Consider the following 19980-nt stretch of genomic DNA (forward strand, 5'->3'; position numbering starts at 1 on the left):
AGAGTGATAATCAGTGATGGGTAGAGGTCCATGGGTCTTGGCACAACGCGTGTCGTGACAAATGCAACGCGACTTGACCCAGATGCGCGTCTTCCCAGAGTGGCTAAAATGACCTTTTACTCCCCCCCATCGCCACCCAGCACCAACGCTGAAGCCATCGCCAACTACAATGTCGGAATCCAGCACGCCAATGCCTTTTCCAAGCATCACAGTGTTAAATCACTCCAGCACCCCAAGCTCTACGCTTCCACTCGAGCTCGGAAAGCCGCCACCAGAGAGTGCTGCATATCTCGTTCATCTCTTTCCACAGCTCAACGAGGATGAGGAGCCGTCGCTGGTCCTTGGGAAGGGATCTATCCCGAGTCAGTTACCAGACGACCTGTTGGCTGCTATAAGTATGGACTCCACCATCGTCGTCGTCGTTGTATGCTTTCGTGCACCCCTGCTGACAGCCGTCTCCCAACAGTGTACGAGCCCAATGGCGACATCTGGGTCGAAAGCTACAGTCCGTCCAAGCCCGTCTACGTTTCAACCGCAGCAACCACCAGCACTCGCACTGTCCGCCACAAACTCCGCATTTCGACCGTCGCCGGCGAGCGCTACTATGCTATGCTCACGGGCGACTGCGACATCGAAGTCGACGGTGTGGGCGGCAGCCAATCCAAAATCCGTTTCGTTTACAACACCCAAGAATCGCAAAATCTGAGTCCGCTACCACAGCCACAGCCAGTTTTCCAGCCGCCGCAGATTCAGGTTATGCATAGTCTTCCACACAACCCGGAGAGTCTCCACGAGATGTTGGAGTCAACACCCACCGTCATTCCAGAGACGAATCCAAATAAGGTTTATGAGACACCTGCAGTCAAGTCAAGGCATATCGATCCGAACAGCTCGCCCCGCCGGCCACCGGATGCTTCACCTTCACGAGTGGCAGTGCGGAATCGACATGGAAAGTCCGGGTCGGTGGTTGGTGGTGTTCCGGGCACCGGTGAGCTCGACGTGACCGACTCGGAGAGTGAGAGTGAGCCTTTTGAGCCTACGGCTCCACTGGTAATGGACGTTGATACGATCGATTCCACGCCGGGATTGCAGATCCCCAACCGTCCTACGGCTCCCGTGGCGGATATGGGTAACGGAAAGACATCCACACCTCCGGGTGATAACATCCAATCTCCTCCGGAAGATTTAGACCTTGATGAAGACAGCGGAGCACCACCAGATTCATTGCCACCAGTGTTCAGAGCTGAAGATGAAAAGAGGAAGTTCGCACATGAAAAGAAGCTTAAGACACCTGCGCGTCTGTATGGCAAGAAGAAGGGGGTTCCATTGGCTGCTATTGCGGAGACACCGGCGGCTGATCGGGATGGTGCGGTGGAAACGGAGGACGACGCCACACCTGTACCTGCGCCGAAGAAGGGAGCAGCTAAGAAGAGGAAATCTCGGTCGAAACCCGACGAGAATACACCTGAAATCGACGAGGGCTCTGCTAAAAAGAAGAGGAAGGGGAAAGCCGGTATGCCTGTTGCGTCGGTAGAGGGGGAAGAGGTGCCGGCTCTACCATCTACCAAAGGAAAGAAACCAATTGCAAAAGCTGTGAAAACACCAAAATCTAAATCGCAAGTATCCATCACTCCGACGCAGGCTGCCGGAAACGCATACAATCTCCCCGATACCCAAGACGACGAGTCGAGGGAAGATGTGCCCGCTGTGGTGCCAAAAACCCCCAAGCCCCGCGCCAAAATAATCAAAAAGACGCCTGCTGCCGCCGCAAAGAAGACTCCCCTCACAGTCCGCAAATCCGCCCCCCATACCGGTTCCTCTGCTAGTCCAGTCGAAGAGTTTTCCCCACCCACCAGCACCCTCCGCACCACCGACCACTACGAAGGTTCTCCACCTCGTATCTCATTCTCTAATTCTGCGCTAGCAGACGACAAGCAGGTATTGAAATTCGTCCGTGCCAACGGTGGAAAAGTCATTTCCTCTTCCGCCGACCCAGCGTGTAACTATCTGGTCGTTGGCCCGGGTGAACTCAAGCGCACACCTAAATTCATCATCGCCGTCGCCCGCGGCATCCGCATCGTGGAGGAGCAGTGGATTCGCGATTCAAACACAGCCGGTTACTGGGTCGATCCAGATCCATACGTACCGAATGATCCCGAGCGCGAGAAGGAATGGGGGTGTTCACTCGCCGCTGCCCTCGAGCGCGGTCACAATGGTGGATGCCAGGTGTTGGCGGGGAAAACGGTTTATCTCACGCCGAACTTAATCTCACACCTCAAGGCGGTTGGCATGGAAGACGGATTGCTGGGAATGCTGAAGGCTGCGGGCGCTGAGCATATACACAAGAAGGCGCCCCGCGGAGATGCTGAGGATGACATGTTAGTGCTCGGTAAAGATGATGGAGAGAAGGACCTGGCTACGCTCGAGAAGGGCGGTTGGAAGGTTTTTGGTACTAGTATCATCGGACTGAGCGTCATGAGAGGCGCACTCGAGACCGGCGATGAGTTTGTGGTGAAGCCAAGCTCCTCTGCGGGAGATGGAACGCAGAAAAAGAAGCGGGGTGGCAGGAAGTCGCTTGGATAAGCCGAAACTATGCGTGCTCATTTTTTTGTATAATGTATGTACTTGTACTGGTGTTGATGTGGTGGCTTGATCTGCGTTTCCACTGGCTTTGAGGCCTAATTTAGATGAGCTATTTGGAATGACAATGGGTTTTCTTTGCGCTTCTTGGGTGGGTGTAAATATCTGTAATTCTGGGGGTAATTCTACGGTTGTTGTGCACTGTCACAGTTCTCGGCCCCATACGTATGCGCAGTGAATGGCCACAGTATGTAAGTGTAATTACCATCGCATAGAAAAATCCCCGCCTCGCGGTGATGGTGCTTCCTGGGGGTGCTTCTTGCGTGTATGAAGTTATCCAACTCGGTGCAGATATCGACCGTAATCCTAACATCATGTTCGCACTCCCACCTTCCACCACCACCACCACCACCACGGCAATACCCGCCACAATCCCGCCGCGTTAGCCCGGTCCGATCCTCGGCCTGTAAATCCACGTTAGTATCAGCATCATACCACATCCACCGAGGAAGAACTGCACATACATGTCGTGGTGCTCACTCAGACTCGCCAAGTACTTATTATACTCCTCGACGCGTTCCTTATGCGACTTTATCCCCTCCTTGGCGAGGCGCTTCTCGAGCTGTTCCTGCTTCCTCTTCTCGAACCTCCGCTCTGCCTCCGTCTTGCCCGCCCACGGATCCTCGTCCTCATGTGGCTGCTCGGATTCGGGTCGTGCTTGCACGTCGGTGCTCGTGGGTGGAGGTGTAGTTTTGGCCTTCGCGGCGGCGCTGGACTTCTTCTTCTTCTTTTTGATACCGCCGTCTTTGACGCCTTTGAGCTTGAGTGCTCCGCCTGCTGGGAGTTAGCAATGAAGACGATCGATGGGGAGCTGGGGACGAATCGTACCGGTGGCGGCGTAGTCGTCGGCACCCATCACGATGTGTGTTGTCGAGGTGGAAGCTCGGCCGATGCGAGACGTGATGAGATGGTCGCAACCCAATGGGGCTAACTACTCTAGCCGTTGCTGCCAAGACATTCACTTAGCCACATTTTGCATTCCCACTCACTCGGAGTAGCAGCACTGAACGTCATCACCTCAACTTCTCACTTACCCCCACCCTCTCATTCACTCTGACCCAACCCTCGCCATGAATTGGATGGGCGGCGCACGTGCCCGCGCACGAAAAGAAGGAGTCGTGCAAAAACAAAAAGCATACTTTGCAAAGAAGCGAGCCGCCGAGGCGCACAGGCCGTACATGGGCTCCTCGCCCTCGCCAGCAGTCGTAGACTCCGCGGGGAGGAAACGAAAACAGGCGCTGCTGGATTTCGATATCGTTGTTGGGCAGCAGGATAAGGAGAATAGACCGTTGGCGAAGAAGTTGCTGGGAAGTGAGGGGGAGGAGGGGGGGGAGGAGGATGAGATCGTGGAGGTGCCGAAACCGAAGCGGCGGAAGAGCGGAGGGCAGGAGGGAGATAGTCGTGAGCGGACCGAGAAGGAGAAGATTAAAGTCGTCAAGGAGGCACTTCTGAAGAAGCGTGACTGGGTGTCCACGATGAAGATACCGGCACTGCAGAGGCCAATCGCAAAGCCGAAGCCGAAAGAGCGAATAGCACCGTTCCGACTACCACGGGAAACACCCGTATCGTCGTCCCGGCCCAGAGCTAGCCAGACCATCACAGAAACTCCGACTGATGTTCGCGACCATCCCGATACCGACTTCAATGCACATCTGCTTCTGGGCGACGGCGGATATATTCGCTTTGGCCGGGGCAGACCGGAGGCCAATCACTCGATGGACGCTTACGTGCCACACTGCCCCTCACACTCACGAGTTTCGGATCCGTTCGGTCTCAACAGTCGAACAGACCGCCAGGAGCGGGAAGTTTACGAGCAGAGCACACCTCGCGGAAGCTCGCATTTCCAATCAGTACAATCGTCTCCACCCCGAAGTATGAGCAGTCGGACGGAACGCCGGAACCGGGAACTTGACGAGCAGAGGTTGCAGAGCACACCTCGCGAAGGCTCGTATTTCCAATCAGTACAATCGTCTGCACCCCGAAGTATGAACTTCCGCGAGCTTTTCCCCGATGGACACCCCATAGGCCCCCCGAGAGCCGGTGCTCGACTTTTATCACGGCAGGTTGCCGCCGATTTTCACACCTCACAGGCATACGAAGATACAGACGCAGAAGTCGATTATGGCTCCTTCCTGCCACGCCGAAATCGAGTCGAGCAATGGCCACTTTCACACTCGCAGTCGTCGCCAACTACTCATATTGGTCATTACGTTTCTCAGGAGATCGATAGAGAATATATCGTCGTGGATGAAGATGAATATGAAGAGATATTTGCAGAAGAGAGTGAACTGCCGGATTCAATCAACCCTTCGGCGATGGCACATGCATCCTCGTCCAACGACACTCTACGTCACGAAAACGAGGAGCAGAGCGGATTCAATGGCACATTCCTCGGAACCCCGCCACCTGAGAACACGGAGAAAAATTGGATGGTCTTCCTCAATGCGTCGCCAGTTAGGGGATCACAGGAAAATCAAGATGGTATTTCCACGTTTGTGCATGGAAGGACGGTTACGGAAACTGAAGTCAACGACGATCCAACGCAACCATTTTTCGGCAGTGAAGCGCTAGGAGAGCAAGTGGATGCACTGGATGGCCCCAGCGACGACACCCCGGTAGATGAAGATGAAAGACCAGTAACCTCGGTACCGAGAAAGGTAGACAACGATGCTACATGGAAGAAGTTTTTAACAGCCAGCACGGAAGTTACTTCCAGGAATGCACTTACCCTCAACGCCCTCGACATCAGTGGTGATTTGAATATGCTTTCAGCACCAAAAACACCGATACCGGAATCCCCTCCTGCTCGACTATCACCAACAAGGGACGTCAACCGTGCCTGGCATGCTTTTATCCTCCCCACTTACCCAGACTCGGACGACGACGAAGATTACGCACCAAAGTCTCTCGACGGAAGACAATACACCGCCTTGACATCAACTCAGAACGCCGGTTCATTATCGATGAGTACGGGACCAATATCACTACCACGTCTTCCATCTCGTTCACCAAAAGGCCCATCAAGACCCAGTCCCTCGACAAACACCGAGAAAGCAGTGGCAGAATCGGTGATGGCCCATGCCTCTTCTTCCCAGATTGAAACGTCCCCGCCCTCTAACGAATCGGTAAGGGCCCACCCTTCCTCATCATCTCAGTCAGCGAATACCCCAGCACAACGACTATATCAGTCTTGAAGAAGTCGAACGCATTTGCTACTACCCATCGTGAAGCGGTGGATACTGAGGACGAGTCGAATCATGGCCGTAGTCATATCTACTGATAGTCTTTGTTTTTTTTGCTGTGCATACAATACTTTTCTGAAGATCGTGAATTCAAATGGCTCATATGGGGCTGTTTTACTTTGCGAATTATTTGGCGATCGTTTGCGGTTTGGATTGGAATGTTTTCTGGTGGAAGCCAAGATCTTGTGTGCCTTTCATGACATGTCACCTGTTATATTGTCGGTTGCAAAGCGTGTGAGCTTAAAAAATGAGTATACATTTTAGATATACATAAAGACGTAATCACTTAATTACTTAAGTAAGGAAGCAGAATCTTACATAAACTTGTCAGTTGTTGCAGCAAGCCGAAATGGCGATGTTCACTCTACATCTCGCACTAGGTAGATCATGTGACCGGAGTTAAAGTTGACAGTCACAGTCCCCGCCAAGACACCACAGTGCGCACAACCCCGATTTCACGCCAGCGTCAAAATTATTCACGGAAATTTGCTTCCGACGTCAATCACCCGCACATATTCCTCACCAAACGAGTTATCGCTTGGAAGACTGATTCACGATGTCCAAAATCACAGTCGGTACGTTTCTGTCGCCCCACTTATGTTCCGTGCGCTTCTTTTCTGACGAGACGCGAAAATTACAGCCGGAGTGCGTGGAAACGTCAAGGAGCTCCTTGATTACTCCCTCAATGAGAAGAAGAGGAACTTCCTCGAGACGGTCGAGCTCCAGATCGGCCTCAAGAACTACGACCCCATGCGTGACAAGCGTTTCTCCGGAACCGTCAAGCTCCCCATTGTGCCCCGCCCGGGAATGAGCGTCTGGTACGGCTTCTCCTGCTACACGAAATTTTCGAATCAGCACGCTAACATGCGCGCGCGTTTACAGCATCCTCGGTGACCAGCACGATATTGATCGTGCGAAGCACCACGGTGTCGAGTTCATGTCCGTTGATGACTTGAAGAAGCTCAACAAGAACAAGAAGCTCATCAAGAAGATGGCTCGCAAGTACGATGCTTTCATCGCCTCCGAGCAGTTGATCAAGCAGATCCCCCGTCTTCTCGGACCCGGTCTGTCCAAGGCTGGAAAGTTCCCTACTCCCGTCTCCCACGCCGAGGACCTTGCCAACAAGGTCAACGATGTCAAGAGCACCATCAAGTTCCAGCTGAAGAAGGTTCTTTGCTTGGGTGTCGCCGTTGGAAACGTCGGCATGACCGAGGACCAGTTGATTGGTAACATCATGTTGGCCATCAACTACTTGGTTTCGCTCCTGAAGAAGGGATGGCAGAACGTGGGCTCCTTGACCATCGTACGTTCCTTCTACCCCACTGAAGATTAAAAGCGGATTGCTGACCCTCATTACAGAAGGCGTCCATGTCGCCTCCCAAGCGTGTCTACTAAGCGGGTCTTTTTTTGCTGGGCTGTTGGGACTACGTATTCGGTGATTTGTATCGATAGTTAGACAACTCGGCGAGAATAAGAGTCTGTGGCAAGCTATCTATTGTGCATCGTGATACTAGCTGTTGTGCACCAACAAGCAATGATTGCCGAACCCCATCTATTCGAATGATTCCTGTCGACAACCCACACCCGTAGCGCAACTGAGTCTCACCGCCGCATCTAGACTTGAATCCTCGTGCTCCGAACAAACTCCTTTATGAAGGTCGTTATCCCGTAATGAGATGCCGCTCGGACGTGTGTATGATACTCGTCTCACCCACAATGGAAATAGAGTCGAGCTGCCGGTGATGTTTTGAGCCCACATTCAAGCCGAAAGTTCTCGACCCCCTTCGTCAAGAAGCGGAATATGATCTCTTTCGGCTCATCCGTATGAGACATTGAAGACAAGTGACCGCATGAGACAATGTGGACAAGTGATCGTACGAGATAATGTAGACAAGTGGCCGTGTGTATTGTCTAGAGATCTCTTCGAGTTACCTACGTTTTCACCCAGAGGCTAGACATTATCGGAACCAGAACAAAGCTCATCACCGTTCATGATAGATTAAACCTTAATCCATTGCCAGTCTCGGTTGAGTTGAGTGCGGTAGTATATCATCAAATTGAGCGCCGATATCAAGCGCTAATAGCTCAGTTGGGAGAGCGTCAGACTGAAGAAATTCGGTCCTATCCAAACATCCGGGGTAATCTGAAGGTCACCCGTTCAATCCGGGTTTGGCGCATCAATTTTTTTATTTGATCTCCATACTCCACATCTCTAATTTTCCTCATCTTTTAGGGTCGATCTGGCGGCCAAGACCAGTGCCGAAGATCGCTTGCAAAATTGCGGCAGTGGCCTATATATGGGCAGGGGTGGCTGGGGGCCAAGCATATATGTACTTACGGTAGGCGCTGGTAGGAAAGTCCGGATTCCGGGGGAGTGAGACACAGATCGTACATCGAAGGAGTCTTCAGGTCTCCGAGCATATACTCCCGATACCCGCAACCTCAACATGTCGTACGGCCTAACACAGCTCAGCGAGCGAGGTATGTACCTACTTTTCCCTTTTCATCCCTCCCTCCCCGTCCACCTACCACGAAGACCAGCACGTCTGACCCCTGCTGCAGCGCTCAACTCCCACCTCCGCAACGACGACGACGATACCGAGCGCGAATACGACCGACTGCGAGCGCTCGCGCGGTCCTCAGCGCAGAAGCGCTCGCAATGCATGCAGCGGTCGCAGGCGGCGTGGCAGTCGGGCGACAAGGCGGCGGCGCACAAGCTCTCGGAGGAGGGCAAGGCGCACGGGCTGCAGATGGAGCGGCACAACCTCGCGGCGCGGGACTACATCTTCCGCGCGAACAATGCGGACCAGCCCGCCGACACGATCGATCTGCATGGGCTGTTTGTTGAGGAGGCTGAGGAGATCCTCGAGGCGCGCATCCAGAGCGCGACGAGGCAGGGCGATGAGGGCCTCCATGTTATCGTTGGCAAGGGCATACATAGCGAGGGCGGCGTTAGGAAGTTGGCGCCAGCCGTCGCGAGGATCTGTAGAGAGCTCGGGCTGCGGTATAAGGAAGAGGAGAATACGGGGAGGATCTATATTTGGCTTCGCCCTGGCACCGGTGGCGATGGGGTTACGCCGCCCGGATGGGGTGCTCATCAACAATCGCACCACGAAGCGGGACAGCACCAGCCGCAACACCATGGCGGGCAGAGTGGATACCCGGGGGGTCAGCAGCACCACGGAGGGGGAGGAGGACACCACCAGCAACAACAGCAGCAGCAACAGCAGCAGCAACAGCAGCAGCAGGAGCAGTCGGATCTGGTGGAGAAAGTGGCGAAGCACGTTCTACCCAAGATCTTCAAGAAGATGGGAGAGTGTTGTGTCATCATGTAATGGAGCGTTTCTTGTATGCGTATGTTTTTATTGTTCGCTTTGTGCTGTTTTTTTACGTAGAGAGCGGGCGAGCGACGATACCATCATGTATATAGGTAACGGAGGCGAAGGGCAGTTAATAATGCTGTATGGAGTAAGGGATGAACACGGGCACGAATGGCAATTGCAACGGATGATGTTTGACGTGATGAACCAGCCATGATATTGTCTATCTATTGAAGACCCCATCTTACACCCGCCCTCCGGCTTACTCCTGTCCGGTCAACAACGTAAACACCGGCGCCGTCAACTTGTCCCGTCCCTTCAAGAACCCGAGCTCCATCAAAAAGCAAAACTCGACAACAGTTCCACCACACATGGTGACCAGCATCTCCGCGGCCTCAGCACTTCCACCTGTGGCAATGATGTCGTCGACGATGACCACACGGCTGCCCTCCTTGATGGCGCCACTCTGCATCTCGAAGAAATCCTCTCCGTACTCCTTCTGGTACCCGACCTTGACGCAATCTCCAGGGAGCTTTCCGGCCTTGCGCACCGGCACGAATGCCGCACCGAGCTTCAGGGCGAGTGACGGGCCGAAAAGGAAGCCGCGGGCCTCGAGACCGACAACGACATCGACGCCGGCGAAGGGAGGCGTGAGAGTGGGCGGGTGGGCAGCGGTCAGGTGGATCTCGAGGGCGCGGATCAGACCGGTGTGGAGCGAGGGTGACGCGAAGATCGGGAGGATGTCCTCGAAGAGGATGCCCGGCTGCGGGAAGTCGGGGTACTGCTTCAGCGAGGATTTGAGGGTCGTGCAGAGGATTTCGAGTTCCTCGGTAGCTTCGGGGGTGAGAGACATTGCAGCGATTGTGGACGGTGGGTATCTGGCTGGCTGGTGTTGACGGCTAGAGGTGGGGATGTGGGGGGGGTTTTGTTGAGATTTTGAGGCGGACCCCTCGTTGAACTTTCCTTAGTGGGGGTTTCGCGATTCGGCAGCTTCCGACGCGCAGATTCTGTTCGACGGGGTTCGGCATCTTACCCAACGGCTCAATTACGAAACGGGAGTTGGGTATCGCCAAATTCAGTGGGGCGCTGCAGGTCCCCGGAGTCAAAGAACTGGCCGTCGGCGACACGGAAGGCCGCGGATTAACCTTCCATGTAGGGCTAACATGGGGATCCACTTTTCCACTTTTCAGACGCGCGGATAGTCAACATCCAAATTTCACGGCATCACGCTGAGCAAGACGATAATTGTTTTCGCGGAGTTCTAATTTTGTATTAAAACATCACCCGAGATTGTTTCCCGCACGACCGCTTTCTCCCTTCCCACATACAAGCCCCGAAAGAACTGAACCATTCGTACGCCGTATCGAAAAAAAAGACCAAACGCCCGTGTACGGAAAACAAAAGGCAGCCCGCTACCCGCTTTTTTTTGTTTGACCCAATGGCCGATGATTTACTCATCGTCCTCGTCATCACCGTCGTTGACGACGTTGAAGAAGCGGAGCTGGTAGACACCCTTGGAGGTCGAGACGACACGGAGCCAGTCACGAAGCTGGTTCTTCTTGAGGAACTTCTTGGTGCTGTTGCGCAGAGGGTTGTCAGTACTAGTCGCAGAGGAAAGGTTGAATGAAGATGGCAACATACAGGTACTTCAGGTAGCGTCCAGAGAACTGGGTGTGTGCGATCACGATGATCTTGCCCTCACCCTCCTGGTTGATGGTGACAATGTCGCCGAGGTTACCGGTGCGGCCGTCGACCTTGATCTTGTCATGCAGGAACTTCTCGAACGCAGCGACATCGAAGATCTTGTCGGAGGCAGGCTGGGAAGCATCGATGATGAACTGATCACATTCACGTTAGTTACCTCTTTCCCCGATTCCCTCAATCACACGCGTGGGAAACATACCTTGTGGGTCACCTTCTCCTTCTTCACGCCCTTGGTAGTCTTCTATATTTCGCTATTCTCAGCCATCCATCTGCCTACTGCGCGAGAAGAGTCGACCTCATTCTCGACTGACCAGCAAAGCAAGTGGGGAAACATACGATGGGTGCCATTGTGTTGGTAGGGGTGAGGTGATTTTTTGGATCGGGTGAAGCGGGTGGTCGAGGATGCAAAGTAGTGGTTAACCTGCACGGATTGCCGTTGTCGATATTTGTCGTTCGGGTTGACTGAAGCTACGGATTTCGTGAGGCTGCGAAAGTTTCGGTGTGCGCTCGTGGTGGGTTAGTGGGACTTGGCGCTTTCAGCAGTCACTCTCAACCCTAGCGATTTTGCGGCTCTGGTCACGATACATAGAAGAATTGGTCCGAACCGCTCGGGTGTAGGTACAAAGTATAGCTGTACGAGCGCAACCCAACTACCTGCCGAGCTTTGGATTATCAGGTGCTGGAGACCGCGGATCTTCGAGTTGGAGATGCGAGGGAAGTCGTAAAAGCGAGTGATTCACCAGAGCTCACGGAAGGCTCCTTGCTGTGTCATACGCTACTCAATCATCATGTGTACGGCTAGACGAGCACTTGAAACGATCCCAATACGAAGTATACTCTTTCGAGAGCTGAACGGGTATGATGTTCAGCAAATCGGCAACGAGCGACACTCGGCCGAGCTTACTGCAGCTCGGAAGCAAAGATGCCATCGCAGAGACGGCAGATGTTTCCTGCATAGGGCGATACTCTCCCTCATCGGTATCCTCGAGTACATATACCTACATACGGGTATTTACTGGAACGATGGCTTCTCCAGATCGAAGGCAATCTTTGGGGTAATCGACGGTGCACTTGATATCTCCACTTCGCTGCCGAGCTCTCACCGGCACCTGTGATATACCCCGGTTCAGCTCCCTTCGGCGCCGCGTTAGAGGATTACTGCGATGTGATTGCTGGCCAAGCTCTGAATTCCCATGGGGCTCTCCATTCTTCCAATTTGGGAATCTGCTGATTTGAAAGAAGATTTAAGGGATCCAGTTTTGCAACTGCCCGAGAGTGTCCGGAATCGTCGGGTTCTTCAATTTCATCGACAAGAGGCGTCTGGACTAGGGAGATTGCTCGTCTGACTCGGATCGTTCCGTTCAGAACCCTACGTAGAATCCTGGATTCGTCGCTGCTTGATGCCAGTCGGGGGAAGGCTGAGCTACGATGCACAGGGTCCGCTGGCGGGTGATATACGAACACTCGGACCCCGAATGGCAGTTGACGGGCAGATGCCCCTGGTAACTGGTTTTCGCCGTGCAACGAAGATTCGTGCTGCAGTAAGTGGGGTTTTCTACTAGGGAAGAGCTTGGTTCTCGATCAAGGACAGAGCTTGCTCTAGGCGTTCGATCAGTTGCAGGGAACGAAGTTCACTATTCTACCTGACACGGGAGAACCATGATGAAATCCTCCGGCATTCGCATACATGGCTGGCTATTCCCAGCTTACGATTGAACTTCGCGAATGAGTGGTGTCGCTTCCGTTGTCCCATTCCGGCGGTATGAGTCCTGCTGCTCGAGCATATTTCTTAGGGATCACCATGTGATTGCGGCGAACCCACTTGGAGGTTTTCCCCTGGGGATCTGTCTCTTCTTGTCGATCTGTTCGATCTATATCCAAGAATAAACAACCAGGTATCTCTCGGCACCCGGGCGGTGAGTTGTCCAAGCTCTGAGAATGATCTCGCCCAGCAGCGAGCGTTGGTGATGCTGACTACCTTCGATGGCCCGGTAGCCAGATGCGTTCTTTCGGTATCTATCGATGGATTCGTCAGGATTCGAACAAGCCGCTAATATTTTTATACACAGGCTCCAGCTTGAACCAATCATCAGGCCTCGTTGCGGCACCTTCAAGCGCGATAAGACGGGTTCTGACGACCACCTTCCCCGGTTGAGGATTAGAATGCCTACTGCGGCTTCCTGTGCGAAGTGATAAACGCGCTAATTCCTCTTCTTGGATCCTGTTGTTCGTATCTAGGGCGCGGTTCCGCACTGCCGTCATAGTGCATGCCATTTTCTAGGCGAGAATGGATGTTGCCTTGCATCTACTGCCGAACAGTGGGATCTGCAGTGCCGTTACAGGCCTTGCATGTGGCTCAGTATAGGTGGTGCTTCGGCACCTACAGCGGGAAGGCTCATGCACACCTCCGTTATCGAGGCAATCTGAAGGCGACGACGGCACGCGGTTTGGAGCTTCGATATCTTCAGCTTTTGCCATTGCTGTGGGTGTGGAAATCGCATCTTGGAGCAGAAATGCCTTACGAGAACCCCTACAGCAATCTTTATCGCGACACTTCACAGCTCCGCTTACCGACATCTCGTGCGTTTCGAATCGTCGACGGCCGATGCCGGACAGGATTGATCGACAATCTACCCTGGTTCGGCTCACCGCTGTGCCGCGTCGTAGCGGAAAAGACCCTGGCGGTCTGACCACAGCCGCATCACTTTTGATATCGGTTCCAGGTATTTGTGAGTGCTCGCATGCCGGAGTTTTACGGATTTCTCCACCCTTCGTCTCCACTTGCGAGGAGGCATATCTCGCCAGATGCCGTCACTACTTCAATTGACCGCCGTGACCGAAATCAGCCCGGATACACTGCACACTTTACTGCGGAGTAGGTACAAGGACCGGACAGCATTACTCATTCATGCGGTACGCCCAGGCTACCTAAAAATTTCCAGTTTTCGGATACATGGTGCTTATTTACCTCAAGAGGAATTGGTGAGCTCCGGTGATGTGGACATGGAGGACGTGTCGAGATCGATGCTCTATGATGTCACAAGCAAATAGTAGTCTATTTCGAAAGGCAACAAGGCTGATGAGAGCCTGTCATCGACAGGTGCTGCTACAGGGTCTTCCCCTTTCACAGGAGGGTTCCGCCGCATCATTGCAGATCACCAGCCTAAAAATTCCGACAGTTGTCGTCTTCTCCAGCGGCGAATCGAATAGCAAATACAAGTGAGCAACAGGAAGAAGCAGACCGTATAAGTATGCTCCACGGTCCCCACCCGAAGCTGGTATATCATCTTATCCCGACATCTTCAGTATCCAGCTGCTACATACTATCGCAAAGCCTCACTATCATCATCCTTTCTAAATCCTCATAACGTACATACCCTTATCCTATCTATTGCATTCTACATCCCGCATAATGAATGAATTCGCTGTTTGCCCGACCGCCGGCCGCGACAGGCGGGTATCCTCCGTATCCTCCATGGTGGCCACTGCGGCCAAACTGGACTCGGGACCAACAGTAGTCGTTCCCCCCGCCTCGTACATGGCCTCCACAATCCCCGAGACAATGGCAATCGCCAGGGCTCATACGGACCACACCATCATGGACGATGAGATATCGAGCGACGACGAATCCTCCACGCCGATCAGCACCGTTGTTCCCACTTACGCCTTTGCCTTCGATATCGATGGAGTTTTGCTGGCCGGCGGAGAGGTTATTCCCGGAGCCAAGGAGGCCATGAGAGTGCTGAACGGCGAAAATCCGGATGGTATCAAGGTTCCCTATATCTTCGTCACCAATGTAAGTTCTCATAACCCACTTCTTCCAAGTGCGTTACGTACTAACATTTGACACAGGGTGGTGGCAAGACCGAGCAAGAGCGGTGTCTGGACCTAAGCAAGCAGCTCGGCGTATCCGTATCTCCGGGTCAATTCATCTGCGGGCACACACCGATGCGGGAAATGGCCGAGAAGTACGGCACCGTCCTCGTCGTCGGTGGCGAAGGCGAGAAGTGCCGAAACGTCGCGGAAGGATACGGTTTCAACGACGTGGTAACTCCTGGCGACATCATGAAGTGGAAGTCGGCCGTCACACCTTTCCGCAATCTCACGGACGACGAGCACAAGAACTCGCGGGACCGCGATTTCTCGCAGGTCGAGATCGAGGCGATCTTTGTTTTTGCCGACAGCCGGTTTTGGGGCGACGATACCCAGATAATTCTGGACTTGCTCATGAGCAAGAACGGACGCATGGGGACGCTCTCTGACACCTTCGACGAGGGCCCGCCAATCTACTTCTCCCACAACGACGTAGTGTGGGCTACAAACTTTGGTCTCAACCGGCTCGGAATGGGCGCGCTCCGCGTCTTCATCGAAGCTCTGTACAAAGAGCGTACAGGCAAGACTCTGAAATCGGCAACGTCTTTTGGAAAACCACAGGTTGGTACCTTCCAGTACGCAACTAGGGTCCTTGAGCAGTGGCGGGAGGATGTGTTTGGCGAGGAGGGACCTCCAAAGACGGTCTACTTTGTTGGCGATACGCCAGAATCAGGTTGGTTCCTAAATCCTCCATTCCGCTCGTGAAAACAAGCCGTTAATTCAATTATGCTAGATATCCGGGGTACAAACGAATTCCACAAGCATGTCGACGAGGAATGGTACTCAATCCTGGTCAAGACGGGAGTCTACCAATCCGGCACCGAGCCGCGCCACAAGCCCCGAGTGATTGTCGACAACGTCCTTGACGCGGTCAAGCACGGAATGGAGCGATCACGGAAAGCCGCGCTGAAAGAGATGGAGGAGCTCAACAACGGCGTCGCAGTTCAGAAGTGAAACTTCCCCCCCCCCCACCAACGTCGACGGTGCGCAGCAGCGGTAAAAGTGGAACCCTGAGCCCGATAAAATGGTGCTCGGTAATGCTCAATTCAGCCGGGGGAACAATTCAGGTACATAGAGTGGCTAGACCATGTTCTTATTTCCTTGTTCCTTGGGGACGTCTTTCTTTTTTGTTTCCTCTTAGAAGGTCTGTCGGTTAGATGCTCTTTTCCTGATCACAGAACCTATCATCACATCCATTGTCAGTCATCTGTTTTGCGCTATTTCCTGGAATGTTATGATTCAAATACCTCTTTATGGCACCATGTTTCATGTTCAAAGGACAATAGATAGAAAGGATAAAATGGAGTTTTCTTTATTCACAACCGTTGCAGAATGCAGTAAAACAACCTTCGAGTGACATTCTCAATCCCTCCCCTCCCCATTCTCGCACCAAGCTTCAGAAGCATATGCGCCCCTCTCTACAGGAGTGACAACTCCATCGGCTATTCTTTTCAAAAAGGTGACAGCAAAAGAACCGTCCAACAAGGAACAGAAAAAAAGCTATGCGCCAAACCCGGATTGAACGGGTGACCTTCAGATTACCCCGGATGTTTGGATAGGACCGAATCTCTTCAGTCTGACGCTCTCCCAACTGAGCTATTAGCGCTTGATGTTGAACAATCAGATACAACACAACTTGAGCCAGGTACCACATCTTGCTGCACCCGGGATATCCCACCCGACCCCAACGACCACGACCGCGACCGGACACCAACGCCGGCCCCGAGTATATGTAGTGCGTACATACCGCCATCTCCTGCGTACGACATCCTCTCATCGCGGCAATATTATCACCCAGCATCCCCGCAGCATCCAATGGAAGATCTAGATCCACGGCGCGCATGAACGGTTGCTGTGCTCTAGAACCTAGAGCGCCGCTGCGGGCCATACCTCAACACGTACTCTATGCGCAAGCGTGTACCACCACTTGCGCTCTCTCAACGCCGCCGCCCCGCCGCCGCCGCGTAATCCCCACGGAAGATCGTGCACTTGCACTATTGCACTGTTACACTACCGTCTGACAGTGCGTGTAGATGTCTACTCTAGCGACTGCGCGATTGATCGGTCGCTCGGGAACACCGATTCGATGGCGATGATGCATCGATAATGATGCGAGCTGCAGGGTAGAGGAGGGGTGGAGAGGCGATCATGCGCATGACGTGGGAACCTTGTTTATTGCGTACTCCCAGCACAGATGGGAACGGTTGAGAGAAATGTCAAAAAATCCGCACATCAGTGACGATGTTGAGAGAGGTGGAAAAGAAGTGAAAGAAAAAATTACGGCCCAATCCCGGGTTTGAACCGGGGACCTCCCACATGCAGGCTGTTGAACAGCCGGGATGAACCCGAAGCGAGAATCATACCACTAGACCAATTGGGCTGGCTTATGATAGCGTGGCGTGTTTATCACCTATATTGTAATCTGAGCTGGGTGGTGGAGCGCGGTGGTGGCGATTCTCATTAGCTCGGACTTCATGATATCTGGCAAATTCCGCAAACTCTGGGTAGGGGGAGACAGTGGCAACATTCAGGTGATCTCTAAAGGACACACAATCTGCAAATAGGTAAAGAATACTAGGCCTTCAACTTCGTACCTAGTTCTACAGTCTACTTCAGTAATACATGAATCCTTCATCTCATCATCTGCCCCAAAAGTGATATCAATCAAAACCTTGCCACCAAAACCCGTGCGGTATAAAAAAGCAAACAAAAACGAAACCAAAAGCGGGCCGCTGTCCTCCAAAACAATAAACCGAACCGCCAAAACTAAAAGCACTCCCCCATCAATCTAACCAACTCCATCGGATCGGGATCCTGCCCGCATCCGCATCCCCCAAAATGTTGTATGCTGCCGGTGACAGGTCCAAGTCGTACTGTGCGCAAACCGGGCACCTATCGACAATCGTTATCGTCACTCCGCCACCGCCTGCCTGACGCTTCCACGGGCCTATCGTTGGCGGCGGCGTGATCCCCGGCATTGACGGGCCGTCTCCGTTTAGAGGCTTGCTATCCGACTCGTTCCTGGATGGTGTCGGGCCTCTCTCGTCTGTCTCGAGTGAAACCGCAGATCTTCGTGACCACCGATCATTTCGCGTCTTATCCCAGTTTTGTGGTCCTCCAGTAATGTTACTGTTGCCTTCCCACTGCCATCGCCGTCTGCTGCCGCCGCTGGCAGCCCTAACCAACGCCTTCCGGCCGCAATAGGGGTTGTTGTTGGAATTGGTGGCGCCTGTTGCGTCGAATAGGACCTTACTCAAGGCTGCTACGAAGTCGGCATCTGTTGCTTCTGTACCGCAGGATCCTAAGCCGGGTGCGTAGAATGTCGCCTCGCCTTCGAATTCTTCCCCGCTACCGCCACCTCCTCCTCCTCCGCCTCCACTTGCTGAGGATGTCGAAGCCTTGGACGATGACGAGGGTCGTGAGGTTGCAGTGGTGGTAGGTCTTGTAGAGCTGGACATGGCCACGGTGGTGGTTGCACTTGGAGGCACTCCGTTCGTTCTGTTCACATCAACATCAATCTCTCCATGCTGGCCTAAGAAATATGAGTTACCCACCCAGTTGCAGTCCCCCCAGGAGCATCGGTGATATCCGGGCCCCCGCCATCTCCAGTTGCAGTAGCACCAGGTGTTGGTTCCGGGGCATCGTAGCTAGTCACCGTCTGGCCATTTTCATCGGTTCCAATCGACAGACCAGCATACCGCGTAGTGGTGATCTCTTGCCCATTACTCGTGATGACTTGTGGCTCACCATAGATGAAAGTTTGCTCGCCGATGCCTTGATCATTGGTAACAAAGATCCCAGTGCCCACAAACGTGCTCGTGGCGATATTGCCGTCCGAATTGGTGAATATCGACAAACTTGCCGGCAGTGTTACATCCTCTCCCTGCTCATTCTTAGTTCTGATCTGTGTCGTCCCAGCTCCACGTATGAATGTAGTAAGAAAAGCCGAGGTCTCGGTGGTGACAATCGTCTGGCCATTGGAAACCAGCGTCCTCGTCCTCCTCTGCGTTGTGGACTGCACCGCCGGTTGTCCGGGGATTCCTTGCGCCGCACCTTGGACCTTCGCTTTCTGCAGTGAATTCCTGACTCCGAGGCCACCTGTCACAGCTGCTATCAATGCTAGGGCTCCAAGTGCCCCAGCGATGTAGTAGAAGTTGACTTTGCTGAAACCGAGGATCTTCAAGGACCGGACTTTGGTTGTTCCGCCGAAGGTGTGCGACGCATACCACGCCCGGAGCTTCGCGTTTGGATGTAGCTTTTGCTTGAATTCCTCGATCTCTCGGCGGGCCATGACTCGGCGGTCGGGGCTCAGACAATCCCGCCGTGACGGAGGGTGGGATTACGGAAGGCTGAGATGGGGGCAACCAAGATGGTCTCTGTGGTCTACGGTAAAGGGAGAAAAGAAGAAAAGAAGAAACGAAGAAACGAATGTGTGTGTGTGTGTGAATACTGTAATTGGGTGATAGAGGTGGTGTTAGGGTGTTGGTTGGGGTGACAGAAATGGACCCAAATGTCCAAACAACCCGATCTGCAATGGTCCAAATCTGCAATGGCCCAAAGCCCACAACCGCACAACATGAACGTCCTGGACAACACAACTCTATTTCCTCCCGAAGAGCATCTATTCGAATCAGTTCCTCACGATCACCTCGGCACGGTTGTCACCACGAAACAGCCTAGTTTCATCTTCCGCCGACAATTAGCCTTATCCGTGAAATCAGCCACGGCAGCCTAGCAAGCGTGGCTGAGCTCATCAGCCTGGTCCGCCCCACCACCAACTCTGGAAGGCCTTTACCGAAAAGCTGACTGAGTCCCGCAACCCCCGCGATGCAGCCTGAATGCTTACTTCAATTCAGGGCATAAAATAAGGCTGTATCCTACCGGGCCCACTCCATGCTGCACCGTAAGATGGTATCGGACTCAGCCTGTCTCGCGTCTCGCTTCTCTCATGGAACCGTCAGCGGACGACCATGCGATCTGCGCATGCAGCTAGGGGTCGCACATACCGGTACCCATCTACATGGCACGACCAGGACGTGAGTCTCCTCTGAACCAATTATCGATGTCGAATGTCGGAAAAAGATCGAGGGCTCGTGCGGATGGCAAACCCCGCGTCGCGATACCTATCCGACGACGAAGCCATTCAGCTCGAGAGCTGAGAGCTTCGTCAACGGACCTACCTTTTTGGAAATAACGTTGAC

The 19980-nt window shown here is 53.4% G+C and overlaps 9 protein-coding genes and 3 non-coding genes across 12 annotated transcripts; 6 read left to right on the plus strand and 6 right to left on the minus strand.

The window, feature by feature from the left end:
• The first annotated feature begins 102 nt into the window (after window positions 1-102).
• On the plus strand, window positions 103-2734 carry BZA05DRAFT_394395 (uncharacterized protein). Its single transcript, XM_051483320.1, has 2 exons — window positions 103-395; window positions 467-2734. The coding sequence occupies exons 1-2, from the start codon at window positions 170-172 to the stop codon at window positions 2581-2583; spliced, it is 2343 nt and encodes a 780-aa protein (XP_051340242.1). The 5' UTR covers window positions 103-169; the 3' UTR covers window positions 2584-2734.
• Window positions 2735-2815: 81 nt separating this feature from the next.
• BZA05DRAFT_394397 (uncharacterized protein) lies at window positions 2816-3636 on the minus strand. The gene is made up of 3 exons (XM_051483321.1): window positions 3469-3636; window positions 3105-3414; window positions 2816-3044 (listed from the first exon to the last, which is right to left on the minus strand). The coding sequence occupies exons 1-3, from the start codon at window positions 3494-3496 to the stop codon at window positions 3023-3025; spliced, it is 360 nt and encodes a 119-aa protein (XP_051340243.1). The 5' UTR covers window positions 3497-3636; the 3' UTR covers window positions 2816-3022.
• A 319-nt stretch (window positions 3637-3955) lies between these two features.
• BZA05DRAFT_394398 (uncharacterized protein) lies at window positions 3956-6132 on the plus strand. The gene is made up of 2 exons (XM_051483322.1): window positions 3956-5708; window positions 5771-6132. The coding sequence occupies exons 1-2, from the start codon at window positions 4116-4118 to the stop codon at window positions 5918-5920; spliced, it is 1743 nt and encodes a 580-aa protein (XP_051340244.1). The 5' UTR covers window positions 3956-4115; the 3' UTR covers window positions 5921-6132.
• A 198-nt stretch (window positions 6133-6330) lies between these two features.
• Window positions 6331-7371, plus strand: BZA05DRAFT_394400 (60S ribosomal protein L10a). The gene is made up of 4 exons (XM_051483323.1): window positions 6331-6457; window positions 6523-6700; window positions 6765-7185; window positions 7242-7371. The coding sequence occupies exons 1-4, from the start codon at window positions 6439-6441 to the stop codon at window positions 7275-7277; spliced, it is 654 nt and encodes a 217-aa protein (XP_051340245.1). The 5' UTR covers window positions 6331-6438; the 3' UTR covers window positions 7278-7371.
• A 585-nt stretch (window positions 7372-7956) lies between these two features.
• Window positions 7957-8059, plus strand: BZA05DRAFT_t128. Its single transcript has one exon. It is a non-coding gene; the product is annotated as a tRNA-Phe (tRNA).
• An 86-nt stretch (window positions 8060-8145) lies between these two features.
• On the plus strand, window positions 8146-9398 carry BZA05DRAFT_394402 (putative smr family protein). Its single transcript, XM_051483324.1, has 2 exons — window positions 8146-8363; window positions 8445-9398. The coding sequence occupies exons 1-2, from the start codon at window positions 8330-8332 to the stop codon at window positions 9215-9217; spliced, it is 807 nt and encodes a 268-aa protein (XP_051340246.1). The 5' UTR covers window positions 8146-8329; the 3' UTR covers window positions 9218-9398.
• Window positions 9399-10445, minus strand: BZA05DRAFT_394404 (adenine phosphoribosyltransferase). Its single transcript, XM_051483325.1, has one exon. It carries the CDS (start codon window positions 10053-10055, stop codon window positions 9465-9467), a length of 591 nt encoding a protein of 196 aa, XP_051340247.1. The 5' UTR covers window positions 10056-10445; the 3' UTR covers window positions 9399-9464.
• BZA05DRAFT_267397 (ribosomal L22e family protein) lies at window positions 10402-11307 on the minus strand. Its single transcript, XM_051480194.1, has 4 exons — window positions 11243-11307; window positions 11106-11147; window positions 10844-11040; window positions 10402-10779 (listed from the first exon to the last, which is right to left on the minus strand). Exons 1-4 carry the CDS (start codon window positions 11252-11254, stop codon window positions 10653-10655), a joined length of 378 nt encoding a protein of 125 aa, XP_051340248.1. The 5' UTR covers window positions 11255-11307; the 3' UTR covers window positions 10402-10652.
• A 2709-nt stretch (window positions 11308-14016) lies between these two features.
• Window positions 14017-15833, plus strand: BZA05DRAFT_267484 (HAD superfamily hydrolase-like protein). Its single transcript, XM_051480195.1, has 3 exons — window positions 14017-14702; window positions 14759-15452; window positions 15513-15833. The coding sequence occupies exons 1-3, from the start codon at window positions 14319-14321 to the stop codon at window positions 15731-15733; spliced, it is 1299 nt and encodes a 432-aa protein (XP_051340249.1). The 5' UTR covers window positions 14017-14318; the 3' UTR covers window positions 15734-15833.
• A 449-nt stretch (window positions 15834-16282) lies between these two features.
• On the minus strand, window positions 16283-16385 carry BZA05DRAFT_t154. Its single transcript has one exon. It is a non-coding gene; the product is annotated as a tRNA-Phe (tRNA).
• A 675-nt stretch (window positions 16386-17060) lies between these two features.
• On the minus strand, window positions 17061-17159 carry BZA05DRAFT_t153. The gene has a single exon. It is a non-coding gene; the product is annotated as a tRNA-Pro (tRNA).
• A 403-nt stretch (window positions 17160-17562) lies between these two features.
• On the minus strand, window positions 17563-19362 carry BZA05DRAFT_371884 (uncharacterized protein; the record flags this gene model as incomplete). The annotated part of the gene is made up of 3 exons (XM_051481692.1): window positions 18334-19362; window positions 17962-18277; window positions 17563-17715 (listed from the first exon to the last, which is right to left on the minus strand). Exons 1-3 carry the CDS (start codon window positions 19068-19070, stop codon window positions 17563-17565), a joined length of 1206 nt encoding a protein of 401 aa, XP_051340250.1. The 5' UTR covers window positions 19071-19362.
• Window positions 19363-19980: the final 618 nt, after the last annotated feature.

This window comes from Tricharina praecox, assembly GCF_024521635.1.
Source record: "Tricharina praecox strain CBS 144465 chromosome Unknown BZA05scaffold_9, whole genome shotgun sequence".
Lineage (NCBI taxonomy): Eukaryota > Fungi > Ascomycota > Pezizomycetes > Pezizales > Pyronemataceae > Tricharina > Tricharina praecox.

Excerpts from the sequence above, each read along its gene's own strand:
- BZA05DRAFT_394398 (XM_051483322.1), top strand. The coding sequence starts at position 4,116 with ATGAAGATACCGGCACTGCAGAGGCCAATCGCAAAGCCGAAGCCGAAA. Across the intron at positions 5,709-5,770 it reads AGAAAGCAGTGGCAGAATCG|GGCCCACCCTTCCTCATCAT; the intron begins GTGATGGCCCAT and ends CGAATCGGTAAG.
- BZA05DRAFT_394402 (XM_051483324.1), top strand. The coding sequence starts at position 8,330 with ATGTCGTACGGCCTAACACAGCTCAGCGAGCGAG. Across the intron at positions 8,364-8,444 it reads AACACAGCTCAGCGAGCGAG|CGCTCAACTCCCACCTCCGC; the intron begins GTATGTACCTAC and ends CCCCTGCTGCAG.
- BZA05DRAFT_267397 (XM_051480194.1), bottom strand. Across the intron at positions 11,041-11,105 it reads AGGAGAAGGTGACCCACAAG|TTCATCATCGATGCTTCCCA; the intron begins GTATGTTTCCCA and ends GAATGTGATCAG. Across the intron at positions 10,780-10,843 it reads GGACGCTACCTGAAGTACCT|CACCAAGAAGTTCCTCAAGA; the intron begins GTATGTTGCCAT and ends TCTGCGCAACAG.
- BZA05DRAFT_394404 (XM_051483325.1), bottom strand. The coding sequence starts at position 10,055 with ATGTCTCTCACCCCCGAAGCTACCGAGGAACTCGAAATCCTCTGCACG.
- BZA05DRAFT_267484 (XM_051480195.1), top strand. The coding sequence starts at position 14,319 with ATGAATGAATTCGCTGTTTGCCCGACCGCCGGCCGCGACAGGCGGGTA. Across the intron at positions 14,703-14,758 it reads CCTATATCTTCGTCACCAAT|GGTGGTGGCAAGACCGAGCA; the intron begins GTAAGTTCTCAT and ends CATTTGACACAG. Across the intron at positions 15,453-15,512 it reads TGGCGATACGCCAGAATCAG|ATATCCGGGGTACAAACGAA; the intron begins GTTGGTTCCTAA and ends CAATTATGCTAG.
- BZA05DRAFT_394395 (XM_051483320.1), top strand. The coding sequence starts at position 170 with ATGTCGGAATCCAGCACGCCAATGCCTTTTCCAAGCATCACAGTGTTA. Across the intron at positions 396-466 it reads CGACCTGTTGGCTGCTATAA|TGTACGAGCCCAATGGCGAC; the intron begins GTATGGACTCCA and ends GTCTCCCAACAG.
- BZA05DRAFT_394397 (XM_051483321.1), bottom strand. The coding sequence starts at position 3,496 with ATGGGTGCCGACGACTACGCCGCCACCG. Across the intron at positions 3,415-3,468 it reads CGACGACTACGCCGCCACCG|GCGGAGCACTCAAGCTCAAA; the intron begins GTACGATTCGTC and ends AACTCCCAGCAG. Across the intron at positions 3,045-3,104 it reads CTGAGTGAGCACCACGACAT|GCCGAGGATCGGACCGGGCT; the intron begins GTATGTGCAGTT and ends GTGGATTTACAG.
- BZA05DRAFT_394400 (XM_051483323.1), top strand. Across the intron at positions 6,701-6,764 it reads CGCCCGGGAATGAGCGTCTG|CATCCTCGGTGACCAGCACG; the intron begins GTACGGCTTCTC and ends GCGCGTTTACAG. Across the intron at positions 7,186-7,241 it reads ACGTGGGCTCCTTGACCATC|AAGGCGTCCATGTCGCCTCC; the intron begins GTACGTTCCTTC and ends CCCTCATTACAG.